Source organism: Toxotes jaculatrix, chromosome 14 (assembly GCF_017976425.1).
Source record: "Toxotes jaculatrix isolate fToxJac2 chromosome 14, fToxJac2.pri, whole genome shotgun sequence".
NCBI lineage: Eukaryota > Metazoa > Chordata > Actinopteri > Toxotidae > Toxotes > Toxotes jaculatrix.
This window is the reverse complement of record NC_054407.1, coordinates 8,573,911-8,588,079: the sequence shown is the minus strand read 5'-3', so window position 1 is coordinate 8,588,079 and position 14,169 is coordinate 8,573,911. Positions and strand designations below refer to the sequence as shown.

The 14,169-nt window shown below is 41.4% G+C and overlaps 1 protein-coding gene across 1 annotated transcript; it reads left to right on the top strand.

Moving 5' to 3' along the window:
• The first annotated feature begins 217 nt into the window (after positions 1-217).
• LOC121193193 (BMP/retinoic acid-inducible neural-specific protein 3-like) lies at positions 218-13,787 on the top strand. Its single transcript, XM_041055391.1, has 7 exons — positions 218-483; positions 4,845-5,047; positions 6,531-6,748; positions 8,794-8,899; positions 9,139-9,375; positions 11,229-11,451; positions 12,653-13,787. Exons 1-7 carry the CDS (start codon positions 218-220, stop codon positions 13,785-13,787), a joined length of 2,388 nt encoding a protein of 795 aa, XP_040911325.1.
• Positions 13,788-14,169: the final 382 nt, after the last annotated feature.

Sequence of the window (14,169 nt, the reverse complement as noted above, 5' to 3'; positions counted from 1 at the left end):
TTCACTATAGAAAGAAAAAAACATTTGATCATGCAGTTAGTGTGTTTAACTCTCAAGTACTGAGGTTAAAAGGAAATTTCCATATTCTGCCCTACAAATCCGCGCCACGCATTACTTATCCCTCATCTCATCCCTCAAATCTGTAAAACTGTAACTCTTGTTTTACTGGTCTGTCCTGCTCCCAGTCCGGAGAGAATGAGGTGTCGCTGGGTGAAGCATGAGCTGTCAGAGAATCAGTCATAAGCGGCTGTCTCTGCTATGGGAGGGGGCGGCTCTCAGCCTGTGGCTCTTCTGCTGCTGGACCTCCACGGCTGCCGCCGCCGCTGGAGCTGGAGCCACAGCCGCCGCCGGGCAAGGCGACAGCGCCCCAAGCTCCCTGGGCTGGCTGCTGTCGGATAAAGGGCCCTTCCACCAGTCCCTGGAGTTCACGGAGGCTGCGGAGAGATACCAGCAGGGCTTCAGCACCAGATACAAGATCTACAGGTGAGACAGTTGTCTGTTTTGGCTGTGTATTGCATTTTCTGCATGTATTTATTATATGTTTCTCTCAGGAGTTTCAGGTTTGGGCTGTGAGTGTTTGTAGGTCTTAATTTTATCCAAGCATGCGGCTGGATAATTTCACTGATGAGCACTTTGAGCTAGAGAGGAACTAATCAGTGAAAGCAGCTGCTGTAGTGTTTGGAATGAAAACATGAATGCTCTCAGGATTGCCCTCACAGGTATCACACCTGCACCAATCGCAAGCTGATGAGCAGATCTGAAGATGTGGCAATGCAAAATTTGCCCCCTTTGCACCTGCCTTGCAGTGCTTTGACTGAAAACTGATCTGTCATCCGAATAAAATCAAACATTTATTCCTTTCATAGGTTTTTTTTTTGTCTCAGGGTTTGGCATTTGATAGTTCTGTTATTACTGCTGTCTCGAAATGACCCCTGCAGCTGGAGTTAATCCCATGACAGTGTGTGGACAGTTACATCCTTTCAGTGACTCTGCAGCATCCCTGAGCTGCACTCAGCTGCTGCTGCCTTTGTCTAAATATTCCTCGCAAGGAGGCTTAAGGCTTGCAATGTTTTCCTGCTTTGTTGCTACTGTGTACAGTATGTGGATCAATACTATCCAGTCTTTCACACATGCAATAAGATAGGTTTGAAGTAGATATTACATATAGGTTTGTGTGTGATTTTACCAAAGGTCAATGTCTGGTGAGATTTTGTTGCTGTTCCTGCTGTCTCAGGTGTTTTATCAGTGCCTCAGGGCCAGGATTATGTTTCTTTTCTGTGCTGGACCTTGCCAAGTGTTTACCAAAGTGAAAAAATACTTTCTGGTCTGCATCTATAAATCAATTGGTTCATTATCTCCTCTCAGGGATCTTTTGGGTTGTGGTGTTTATCTCATAGTGACACCTACTCCATGAATGTCCCAGTAGTCTCTTGACTTGAGGCTTCTTCTTCACCAAACCTTGTTCCATAATTAGTGAAAATCACTAAAAGTAACAAAGAAGTGAACAGCTTGGACTATCGAAGATGGCCACCATCTGTATTGGCTTCCTGACATTCCTGACAATACCCACTCGAGGGTATTTTACCCTGAAGCAGTCAAGCTTGCAACCTGTAAACTGCCTTCTCACATTCTAACCCAAAGGCTGTTTTAAAGGATTAGGGATTAAGAATTTTAAGGATCACTCCAAAATGAGACCCAACCAAGACTGAAACTGCAGTAAGAAGAAGGTAGCTGACAGGAGAGTCAGTTTGGAACAATTTTTAGTTCCTCCACCTGTACTGGCCTTTTATTTAAAAGTATATGTTATATGTAAGTTTTCTCTGCCTGGAGCAGGTGTTGGTGATAATGGTCGCCTGCCAAAAGCTTCAGCCATCCTTGCGTTTTCAAGAAAGGGGGTTAGAATACGTCCTCTGAGCAGCACTACTACTACTTCATCCACTCATGTTGAACTGAGACCAGACTGGATGCTACAGTGGCTCACTTTCGCAAAGTAGCATTACAAGATTGACTGGACCGGGGCTAGATGGTTAGCATGCTGACTTCAGTACAAGATGACAAGTGCTAGAAATAGAACCAAAACAAGAGTTAACATTGGTGTTGCCTTCCACAGTGGAGACAGCTCTTGGCAAGTAAAGAAAGGAGGTTTGATGCTGAACTCTTAACATTTCTTTTAGACAGGTCAACTATTAACGCTAACATTGGCTATAAGCGACAGCAAAAACTTACATATAGCACCTTTAATGTCTTGTAGAGATAATATAAGGAAAAACACCGAAGGCATTTATTCTTAGAAATACGTCTTAACTATACTGTACAGTCTCCACAGACTTGCAGATGCTCCGTATTTTTCTTCGTGCTCTTAAATAGCCTGGAGGCTTAAATCGCTATTCTACCCCTCTGACCTCTGTAATAACTGTAACATCGCCATGACGATCACGTGGCTATCAGTCATGCAGCAGTATGTGATTAAGTAATGCTTTTCACAGCTGATGCTTTTGTAGTTTTTCTCCCCCTCCAAGGAGTTGTTTTGACCACTATTGATTGTTTACAGTACATACAGTAAACCTTCATGTTTAGATATCCGAATACATTCCCACAGCAAACATATCTCTGTCTGTCATATGTGCATGCTGATGGAATAGCTGTAAGCTAAACCCTGGGCTGGATCTACAACACCCATCTGTCACCAGGGATGGACACTCAGCCTGTCCCCTCGTTATGATGATTGGCTGTAATGACCCACTCCACACTGTCCCGTTTCCCCAATTATTTCTCTGCCAATTGTTTTTCTCATGGCAGTGATTTGATTGCCTCCCAGAAGGAGAGGGGAGTACACAGAGCAGCAGGCAGCACTGTAGGAGAGGTAGACATTAGCTGATGCTATGGAGGGAGGGGGAGACCAAGGGAGCTGTTTTTGTGAGTATCTGGAGTTGAGCGAGACTCGTGTCTAAAAGGCATGAGATGACAAATGATGGCAGCTGATGATGTGGGACTTTATTTTGGCTTTGCGCCTTTCTGTAGCTGTGGGAGTTACAGCGTTGCATCGCAATAAGTTTTCTTTTACCCACAAAGGAGTTATTTAAAGCTGTGACAAGCTTGTTCAGATAACAGTAAGCAATGAGAATCATTCTCAACAGGGGTTCTCGTTACCCAGGAGGAACTTCCCCAATTTCCAGGGGGTACATGGAAAGATTGTGAAGTCACTCAGCTAATTTGAAAAAGCAGAAATTATGATTTAAAAAAAAAAAATGTATCCACATATTTGTCTTTAGGGGGAAAATAAACACATAAATATGAGAAAAAAATTTTTTGCTGTGATGTTTATCTTTAGTATATTTTCTATCCAAATTACCAATAACCTCTGGCTGACAAGCAGGCAGCACTGGACATGTTTTCAATCAAGTTTTAAAACCAAAACACCACTAATCTTATTTAAATTGAGCTGTTCTTTTTGTTAGAAAAAAAGAAAAAAGAACATTTTGACATTTTAGGAAATAAACTTATTTGCTTTTTTTTTGGTGAGAATTAGATGAGAAGATTGATGCCTTCCATTTCTGTAGACTAATTATGAAGATTGTAGCCGATCTTTATGCATAAGGGATCTTAGCTTATGAAGTTTGTTGGAAAGAAAATGGAGAAAATAGAGTCATAAGCTATCTTAGCTTATGCATAAAGATTGAAAATATGGAAGAACAACCAGCCTGGCTCTGTGCAAAATTAACAAAATCCACAGACGAGCACCTCTAAAGCTCATTCATTCACTTATCTATTTTTTGTTGAATCCATACAAGAAAAGAAGTGAATGCTAAGCTGACCAGCTGCTCGTTGTATCTTCATATTTATCTTATAGACACGAGGGCAGTATCACTCTACAAGAAAGCAAATAAATAAATATTAGATTTCCAAAATTTTGAACTAACTCAGAAAATCAATGCGCCGCTTGCAGATTCAACAAAAGCTTAAAAATAAATTACTCTATTTTCTCCATCTATTTTCCGCCAAACTTGACAGAAAACTACAGACCAGTATAAAAAAAATACAGTTTCATTTCCCAACATGAAGGTTAAATTGCAGTTTCAGAGCCTCTCTATTCTCCCAGAAAAATAATGTCATGATGGAATACTGCTTCCTGGAAGAAAAATACTGGAATCAGCCTGAATTAGGTTTTTAACAGTAAATATTGGGGAAATGATTTCAGTGTTAAATAAATGGTTAAAACATCCAGCTTCTGCTAACCCAAGTGGTAGAACTACAAAAGCAAACTTTAACCCACTAATCAAAAGAAAAAGAAATGAATGTAATAACTGTAATAACTGCACAACAACAATGGCATGCAGGAAAATATATTGTAAACAGTATATTATTTAAAATATCCACTTTTATATTATTGATGTTGTTAAATCCAGAGTTGTGAGCATATTTAAGGCAAAAATATGTTGGGGAACACACATGCCATAAAATATACTCCCAGCCGAAGTGCTAATGAACATCTAACAATGCATAAATAACCAACCACAACTGGATTGACTTTAAAGCCCACGCTCTTGTAGTCCCTTTAGAGAAACTAGGTAGTCTAAAAAGTGGTTCTCTTATATATCAGAGGTATATTATGAGAGCTCCTTAGGGGATACAACTTCACAGCTCCATCATTTATTAATGTTTTTGCATGTATGTGTGTGGCCAGTACTCTGTATGGTATATTCGCCTCAAAGTATGTAACACACATTCACCTGCTTGTGTACTCTCACAGCTTGTTAAACAGCAGCCTGGGGCCTCTTACACAACCAAAGGCCTCAATCAAGTGAGCAAAATGTTTCTGTGTGTGTGTGTGTGTGTGTTGCCAGAGAGTTTGGTCGATGGAAGGTCAACAGCCTGGCAGTAGAGAAGAGGGACAGTTTTGGTGGCAGCGGTGGTTTGGCTCTGCCCCTCGACCCCGACTTCATGCACACCATCCGCCAACTCGGGAGGCGGCCAACCCTCCAGACGATTACAGAGAGCCTAATCAAGAAATATGGCACCCACCTCCTCCTCTCTGCCACTCTGGGAGGTACAGTAGAGTACGCCGAGCTTCAAAGGAAGCCTGATTCCCACAGCTTCTAATGTGATTTATTTATTTATTTATTTTTTTTTCAGCACGTGGGGCACCAATTTTACCGTCTGTTGCTTTCTAAACAACAAAGCATGTAATAATTTTTCTGGATCACTGTTTTTTTGGCTCACGGAAAAAAACTCAAATCACTCTGGTTTAGAATACAAAAAATAAATTGGAAAAGGCGGCAAAAGACTGATTTAATATTTTTGTTTGGCTGTCAAAACAGCATGGTTCCCTAAACAGAGCTTCATTACTGCTTTATAAAACTATTATTTATACACAATTGGCTTATCTTTTCTCTGTTCATAAATCATTATGGCAAAGTATATTTTATTACAAGAAGTGAAAGCATGGGTTTGAAAAGTGTATGTTGTAAGAAAATAGCACAGATTTGACCGCACTATCCACATGCAAATTTTTGTTGAAAACAGCTATCAGCGATGTACAGTACCTTGGAATCCAGGATAGCTTCTGGATTGCTTTTATCTCATTCCCACAAATACAGTAACTGGCCAAAAATCAACCGTAAATATGCGGTTTAGCTCTCAGCATCTCAGAACTAAAGACAGAGAAGTTGCACCATTTTATACCAATACTCAAAAACCTCTCAGGCGGAGATCCATCATAGACGAGACAAAGATACAATCGTCTCCTCTGACAGCAGGCTTGACAAACCACAAGGCAACACAGAAGGTTTTAATAAGAGGACGCAGTTCCTTTGTCTCACCTGGAACCACTCTTATTTTTTTCTGTTACAAGATGTTCAGACATTGAGTGACAGAGCTGATGTTTGTGAAGAAGATGTCCCTGTTTTAAACATATATGACCTGTGCTGACAGTTTACCTGACAAGGAGCTCAGAAGATCGCCATTTTCCTTCCATTTTCCTACTAACAATCATTGCTTTTTTCTTGTAACGCTCCTATCTATTGATCATTTTTGTAACCATGGTACCATAAATTACATCACTTACATCACACAATCAAAACCATGAAGAGATTTCATGGTTAGGATTTTCCTTCAACAGAATACACATAAGTGTGAAAACACTTAATAAGTCTGTTTTAATAGTTTAGTTGGCTGCGTTTATATTTGTCATGTAATATTTGTAATTCTTAGAAATGTCTCCTAGCGTAGAATTTATTTGTTTCCCAGTGAAGCAGTGCTGACCTGAGATCTAGTTTCTTATAAATTTTTGGCTAATGTAATTCAGATGATTAAAATAATTAAGTGAAATTGATCAATGATCTCGAATAAGCTCCTGAAGAGTTTAATAGATGCAGAGACCTTGTCTGTTCCTCCGAACCAAACCATCAGTTCCCCCACAGTGCTTAATCACTACTGCGTTTTTCTATTTGATCTGTAAAGATACTGAGGTGATTAGTGCTGCTCTGTGAGAGCTAATGAAGCTCTTGTTCCCTCTCCCTGACTGTCACCAGGGGAGGAGTCTTTGACGATATTTGTGGACAAAAGAAAGCTCAGCCAGGAGTCCTCACCTTCGGGGGGCGAGAGCAGCCGTGGCAGCAATAGAAACTCAAACGCTACGGGGGCAGTGACCCTGGAAGCCCTACACCAGCTGGCTGCTTCCTACTTCACGGACAGAGAGAGCACCTTACGCAGGCTGCACCACCTCCAGATTGCATCCACCGCCATACGGGTATGTTCAAGTCAAAAACCTGTAAATACAGCAGCAGGCTGGTGGGAGATTAAACACCACATACTCACTGCCTGAAGGCAGCAGAGTTGTTTCCCAGCAGTGTTGTGGTTCGTTAGCCTCCAGCATTTAAACATGGAAATGATGAGATATAAAGTATCGAGTTGAACTGGCTTAGTGAGACTGCGGATCATGTATGAATGACTTGTTCAGTCTTCAGAGATGGCAAATGACTTCAGCCTTGATCAATAAATAACTGGGTAAACTTTACCCAGTATCGATCGGTTGTTTTGACTCAACATTAGTATAATTTTATTATTTTATGTTAAGAGGTTAAGTTAACTCATTATTGGTGGTGCTACTTTGACCTACTAATTTTTAGTGAGTACAAACATGCCTCCATAACCTTAACTATATGCAAAATTTATTTATTGTTTATACCAATGAAACTGAGGACAGTCGTTACAGAAGTATTCAGGTCATTTGTTTAAGAAAAAGTGGCGATAACTGTAGTTTAAATATAAAAATAGTGGAGAAAAATGTCCAATATCTTTCTGTGAACTGCAGTGGAATAAAGTTCAAAGTTGTAAATGTTACTTTCCATCTGGTGAGGAGCAAAGTTTTAATTCATGACATTCTGGTAGCTCAACTTGAAGTTAACATGCACGAACAAGTACTTTAATACCAGCTCAGGGAATTTATGTCCGTAACTTATTTAATCAGGTAGGATTAAGAACAAATGCTTATTTACAGAATTGGCCCGCCACAAGGAGATTCACCTGCTGTAGCTGCAGGGGTGTGACTGTCGAATCTATCTCTCTTGTTTTTCTCCCTACAACATGCAATTTATTGTCACAGAAAACACAGGAGAAGCTGTAAACTGGGAGAATCTCATTTGATTTGTATCAGACTTAGTTAAATTAATTCTTTTATAGCAAGATGGTCAAACGTGTCTTTGCTAACCACCCATTACAGTCTTATTAACAGTTTTTAAGCATCAGAAAAACAATACTACAAGATGAATGGTTTCGAAGCCTTTTTAAGATTTTCATCTTCTCAGTAGAAAGCTTTAGAGAGCAGAATGAAGAAGCAAACCAGAGCAGCACTCATGTGTCCTGTAGTATAAAACACCAATCATCCATTTTATCATCTGAAGTGGCTATTAGAGTCTACGCATTAATCAGCCCAAGGGGCAAACGTAGATTCTAAAGTGAGTAGCCACTGATGAAGACAAGTTCCCCCCCAAACAGAGAACGTGTTCCTCTGGTTATGCATCAGCTTGATGGATTAAAGATATCATTCCATTAATTTCCAGCCAGCCTGACTTCCATTCATTTGCCACTTTGCAGCATGTGTGGAGTTCAGGCAGATTGAAGAGGGAGAGAGAGAGGGAGATGAATACTGCATTTTATGAGGGATGTAAAGCAGCACCGCACCTGCGTAACACGGCCATTCATTAAAATCACATATGGTACTGGGGATTCAGCGAGAAACAGGAAGCACTCTGAGCATAAATTCATGCAAATACACAGTAAGATGTGTGGTTTTGTGGTTCGATGTGTCAGAATTTCCAACTCTGACATCAAGATAAATTATGTTTAGAAATTTATCAGAATAATTTAAAGTTTGTTTTTTTTTTTTGTTTTGTTTTTTGGGTTGGAGGGTTGAAGTTGATTTCTTCTCTCAGATCAGGACTAATTATTCTGTATGAGAAAAGAATTCTTTCTAATTGAAGACCTTTTCAGTGACTCACTGCATACAAAATTCATTTGAGGCACAAAATGCCTTTGTTGCAGCTTTTTATGTTCTTTTGACTGTCTTTTTTTGTAATACACAAGTGAATGAGTCAATACATACAGATCATACCAAAGTTAATGATGACTGTCTACTTTGACTAAACCAAGATTATTTTCAATCTGTTCTCTTTATTTTATGTGAGGGAAGCACATTTAAACTCAACAGAAGACACAACCAGCTCAACTAAGTTACAGCTAAGTTGTCTCTCACACGATGAAATACTGTACTGTATTCTCTCGATATCCTCACAGGTGACAGAAACCAGAACTGGGCCGCTTGGATGCAGCAACTATGACAACCTGGACACAGTCAGCTCGGTACTGGTTCACAGTCCAGAAAACAAGGTTCAGCTACAAGGTAAAATCTGCTCCCTAAATCACAGTGGTGCCATCTTGCTGTGTTTTTGTATTCTCCCACTGCTGAACGTGTCACAGCAAGCTCTTTCTAAATTAACACTGATACTGCTGATATTTTATGAATATTTTTGATATTTTATGAAAAACACAATTTTTTAAGTTTTCTACAACGGTTGGGCACTGTAGTTTTAAACAAAGGTTACTCAAGCTTGACCGGATGCTGTTTTTCATACTCCACAGGGCTGCAGGTCATCCTACCCAGCTATTTACAAAGTCGCTTCATTCAAGCGGCTCTCAGCTACATTGGCTGTAAAGCTGAGGGCCAGTTTGTCTGCCAGAACAGCGACTGCTGGTGTGAGTGCAACGTGGACTTCCCTCAGTGTAACTGTCCTCACTCTGACCTGGAAACCTTGGAAAACAACCTGTTGCGCATCAGAGACTCCTGGAGACAGACCTACGAGGAGTTTGAGGAATCTGGTGAGTCTCTCCAATATGGGATGTGAAAATGTCAGTTTGAATGGAGCTTTCAAAAACCCAGGGGTGGTGTATCGGCTTTTAAAATCTTTCTCAGAATCCTGGATTTCAGGATAGAGGTGTTTTTTTGTACCAAAAAAAGAATAACCTTAGACTTGGATTTAAGGGCTAACATGAACAAAAACAAGTCTTGCTTTTGTTCTAAATTAATTCTTAGCTGTCAAATACTGGCAGCTGCCAGACACTGAATCAGGAGACCTGTCAGTCATTGTGTCACATCAAATGATTGCTCTGGTGCTCTTAAGGTGCTCACGGCTGCAGTGTATGAAAGTACACAGACCTTTTAAAGATGTCCATCTGTTCTCACCAGAGTGCTCTGAAGAATCACTCGACAAAAGGTGTAATTAGAGGCATGGTTCGACATTTTAGGAAATGCACTAATTTGCTTTCTTACCAAGACATAAATGAGAAGATTGAAACCATCTGTTTGTCTGTAAATATCAAAGACGTTTTCTTGTTTGTTTATTCTGCTCAAAGGCAAAGGTGTAAAAAACAGTCCAGTGCATAACCCCTTAAACCCACAGCAGCTGCAGATTCATTTTTACCATGCAGATGTGTGTGTATGGTATCAATCTTCTCATCTAACACTAATCAAAAAAGCGGAAACATCTTCCCAAAATGTTAAACTATTACTTTTAATTAAATCAGTAAGTATGAGTTAAGTAGTTTGAACAATTTTAAGTTTTCAAAATGAAAACGGCTACCAAGCCTAAGGATATAAAATTATTATAACACCAAAATGTTGAATCATTGCTTTAATGAATTCCCCTAACCACTACACCATCACACGTCAAAGCACCTCTGAGCTCATCATCATGGTTAGTGAATGTAACTGCGCACCAGCTTGGAGCTCTTTCATTGATTGTCTGCCATTCACTGAAAGGCCTGATGTATGGGAACACAATGTATTTTCCTCATTCCGAGCCCCTATATATTAATGTTCCTCAGCTCTGCACACAAAAGCAAAAAAGCGTATAAACAAATAAGGCATGAAAACAAATAAATGAACCAGCAATTACACAAAGCCTGGCTTGTGCCCAGCACCTAGTAATGTATTGTTGCATGAATTTTTTGACAGTCCTGTAATTACCATAAACACACTATACCGTTGCGGAGATTAGTTGTCTAAGTGGTATTCTCACACCACTTAATGCAGACAGTGACAGCAAATCTGTGATGTTAAAAAAAAAAAAAAAAAAAGGCAGATGAGAGTAGCACACCTTTGACACGGACCCGTGTGGTGTTGATACCGAGTGCTTCAGGTTTGTGTCTATTTTTAGGATTTCAATTTTTAAAAGCTTATATAAAGAGAGTGACAGAGAGTTCAGAACTGTTTATGTTTGACACAAGCGATTACTGTTACCACGGCAACCCGCCTTACTTTCACATTGTTGAAGACAGGAACAGCGATTTTTGCTTTCGGTGTCACTCACGTCTAATTACAGACTAGTTGCTTGGAAGGTGGCGTGTGCCGTGCTGTATGCCGCCAACAGGTGGTGATTAACATACATCTTCTCACAGAAACAAAATATGAAAGGAGTTTGTTTTCTGACATGCTGATGAGCTCAGCAGTCCTCTTCTCCAAAGAATATCAAAATAACTAAACATGCTTTTCAGGCATGTTGTTCAGCTGTTACTTCTCCTCTTGAGCTGTTTGCTTTTCTGGGACAAACAATGAGGAGTCAACAGCTTTTTTGTTTTTTGGGGTTTTTTTTTTGGGGGGGGGGGTGTTATTGTTACCCTGTGGCTCATAACCACAGGCAGAGTTTACTTATTCATGTTCTTCTTCCTACCAGAGGAGTTCCAGAGCTTTGTTGGGAAACTGCCAACCCATTACGCTGTAAACACATCTGTCGTGGAACACTTGTGGAGGACAGATGCCAGCCTGCTCCAGCGCTACAGGCAGCTGGAGACCAGTAGCGACCAGCTTTTTGCCAAAGCTCGCCGCACCACTAACAAGCTCTTCAGCCTCAGCAAGAGGTGCCGAAAACAGCCCAAAATAGTCTTGCAGAGGCCGAGGTAAGAAACAAGACAGGAACAAGAGGGAGGAATATTTATACTGCAGCCTGTTAACCGAAGGTGCGCCCCAAAACTTATAATTATGAAAATGATTTATGCGGCAGGCGCTGGGAGAGAGCAGCGGAGTGAGACGGTACTTATTAGAAGGCACTTGAGGAAAAGTAGTTGTGGAGTGAGGTGAAAAGTGCTGACAGGAGCAAACCTGCTTCTCTGTTCCAGCGGGGGGGGGGAAAGACAAACGAGATCATGTTTTGGCCAAACAGACGCGTTTCACTGTCTGAGGGTTTAAACTGCATTACGTTCAATCCGGCATCTTAAAATTCCCATCCAGGAATTTAAGCTGCCGTGGACAGTAATACCCTTTGCTTAAATCTATTCCTGTATTTTTTTATTATTATTATTTTACTGTTACAGCTGCTGTTTCAGCAGCTCTCCCACCTGGATACTCTATTTCAGCAGCCTATCAGAGATCACTGTGGTCATAACTTCACTCAGATTTATGCCTCTCTCATGAACACTCTATGTTGATAGCTATTTCTGGCAGGGAAATTAACTAAATGACACAATCCATCAGCGTACAAGTCAGGCTGCAGGCACTGACTCCTCAGTCTACAGTCCAATTACACTTCCTTATCACACCCCTTCTGCTTGTAAAAAAATAAATACAGTAGTGGTTTAGGGTTACTAGGTAGCTCATTTGTTTTGTTTTTGTGTCTCTGTGAAGGGAAATGGTGGTATTTTGTTTTATTCATGTGTTATTTATTTTCTGTGTTCACATTCTAGTTGTGTTTTACTGTGCTGCATCTCTAAAGTAGCGTAAACCTGAGAAAGATGAGATGTATGAGACATTAAAGAGTATCTATGGGTATGATGTGTGCGTGAGCCTGTGTGTGTCATCACCTCCCCTCTGCAGCACAGAAGGGGAATTCAATAGATTAAAATATTCATTTAATCTGATTTTGCTTCTGTAGCTCCAGCTGAGTCTGACTTTGTCTCAAATTGTTTTTGCTGCACATCAAAACAACACATATTATTTGTGAAAGGCAGGATTAAATCTGTTGGGCAAAACATTTCCTTCATTGCATAATCACAAAAACATGAAAAAGACTCAAAATGACAAATATAATCCTGTAATAACCAATACAGCAGGGCAGTAACTCTAAACCTGAAGGGTTTAACACAACTGTTGTCTCTCCTTTAGGCCTCTGCACTTCTGGTTGAGCTACGCCCTCTCCATTTTATACTGCAGTGAGAACAACCAGGTTGGTGTTTACAGTGACGAAAGCCGTAGCTGCTCTTGCCCCTACAACCATCCGCCTTGTCAGGGCCTCATTCCCTGCTCTGTGGGCGACGGTGCCCGCTGCGCCTCCTGTTCCACGGAGAACCGGACACGATGCTCCAGCTGTAACCCCAGCTTCACCCTGACCCAGGGAGCTTGCCGGCCTGCCGTGCCCGACCCTACGGACCCCTACCTGGGCTTGGAAAGCGACCGAGACCTGCAGGACCTAGAGCTGCGCTACCTGCTCCTGCGGCGCGACCCACGCATCTCTCTGCATGCTGTGTTCGTGAGCAATGACGTGCGCATAAACACGTGGTTTGACCCATCCTGGAGGAAAAGAATGCTGCTCACCCTCAAGAGCAACCGGGTGAAGTCCAACCGTGTTCATATGCTCCTAGGACTCGCCCTCCAGTTTTGCCTCACCAGGAACAGCACTCTGGAGCCGGCGCTGTCTCTGTTTGTGAATCCCTTCGGGGGCAGCCATTCAGAGAGTTGGACCATGCCTATAGGCCAGCACGGATACCCTGATTGGGAGCGGACCAAGCTGGATATCCCCTTGGACTGCTATAATTGGACGCTGACTCTTGGAAACAGATGGAAGAGCTTTTTTGAGACCGTTCATTTCTACCTGAGGAGTCGCATGAGGGACTCTGTGGGAGTGACAGGAGGGAACAAAAACGCAACGGTGTACTATGAGCCCCTGGAGGAGACGGAGCCATCCAACAACATCGGCTACATGAAAGTAAACAGCATGCAGCTGTTTGGATACAGCGTGCACTTTGACCCAGAGGCCATCCAGGACCTGATTCTGCAAATAGACTACCCATACACTCAGGGATCACAGGATTCGGCCCTGATGCAGCTGGTGGAACTGCGCTACAGGGTTAACCGTCTCTCGCCTCCAGGGGCGCCGCACGTGGATCTGTTCGCCTGTTTGCTCCGCCACAGACTCAAACTGTCCAGCGCAGACGTGACCAGGATACTCACTGCCCTGCAAGCTTTCAGTGCCAGACAACCAAACTACGTGGAGTATGAGGCAAATAAACTGTGTAGTTAATGGCCACTATTTGATGTTTTGTACTATTTCCTTGCCACAGACAGGCCTGTATCCTTTGTCAGCTGGATCCATTTGTGTCAAGTGTGTGGTATGTTGTTCAAGGCTTTGTTGTACATACAATATGTGCAATTAAATTTGATGTTTTTATAATTTCTGTGTAGTTTTATACACCACTAAATGTGTATTCATAAGCAAGCCATAAGCAAGTTAAAGTTTGGGGGGGGGGGGCATCCTTAGTTTTTATTCCTAAAGAGTTTAATGCTGCATGGGTGTGGTCATAGTAAGTTCATTGAGAAAGTGGATTATTCTTCACAGGATTGGCCTTTAATATTTTTATCACGTCATATTTTAATCATACATACAAAACTCTGGCATGCATGAA

Excerpts from the sequence above, each read along its gene's own strand:
- LOC121193193 (XM_041055391.1), top strand. The coding sequence starts at position 218 with ATGAGCTGTCAGAGAATCAGTCATAAGCGGCTGTCTCTGCTATGGGAG. Across the intron at positions 8,900-9,138 it reads AAACAAGGTTCAGCTACAAG|GGCTGCAGGTCATCCTACCC; the intron begins GTAAAATCTGCT and ends CATACTCCACAG. Across the intron at positions 11,452-12,652 it reads ATAGTCTTGCAGAGGCCGAG|GCCTCTGCACTTCTGGTTGA; the intron begins GTAAGAAACAAG and ends TCTCTCCTTTAG.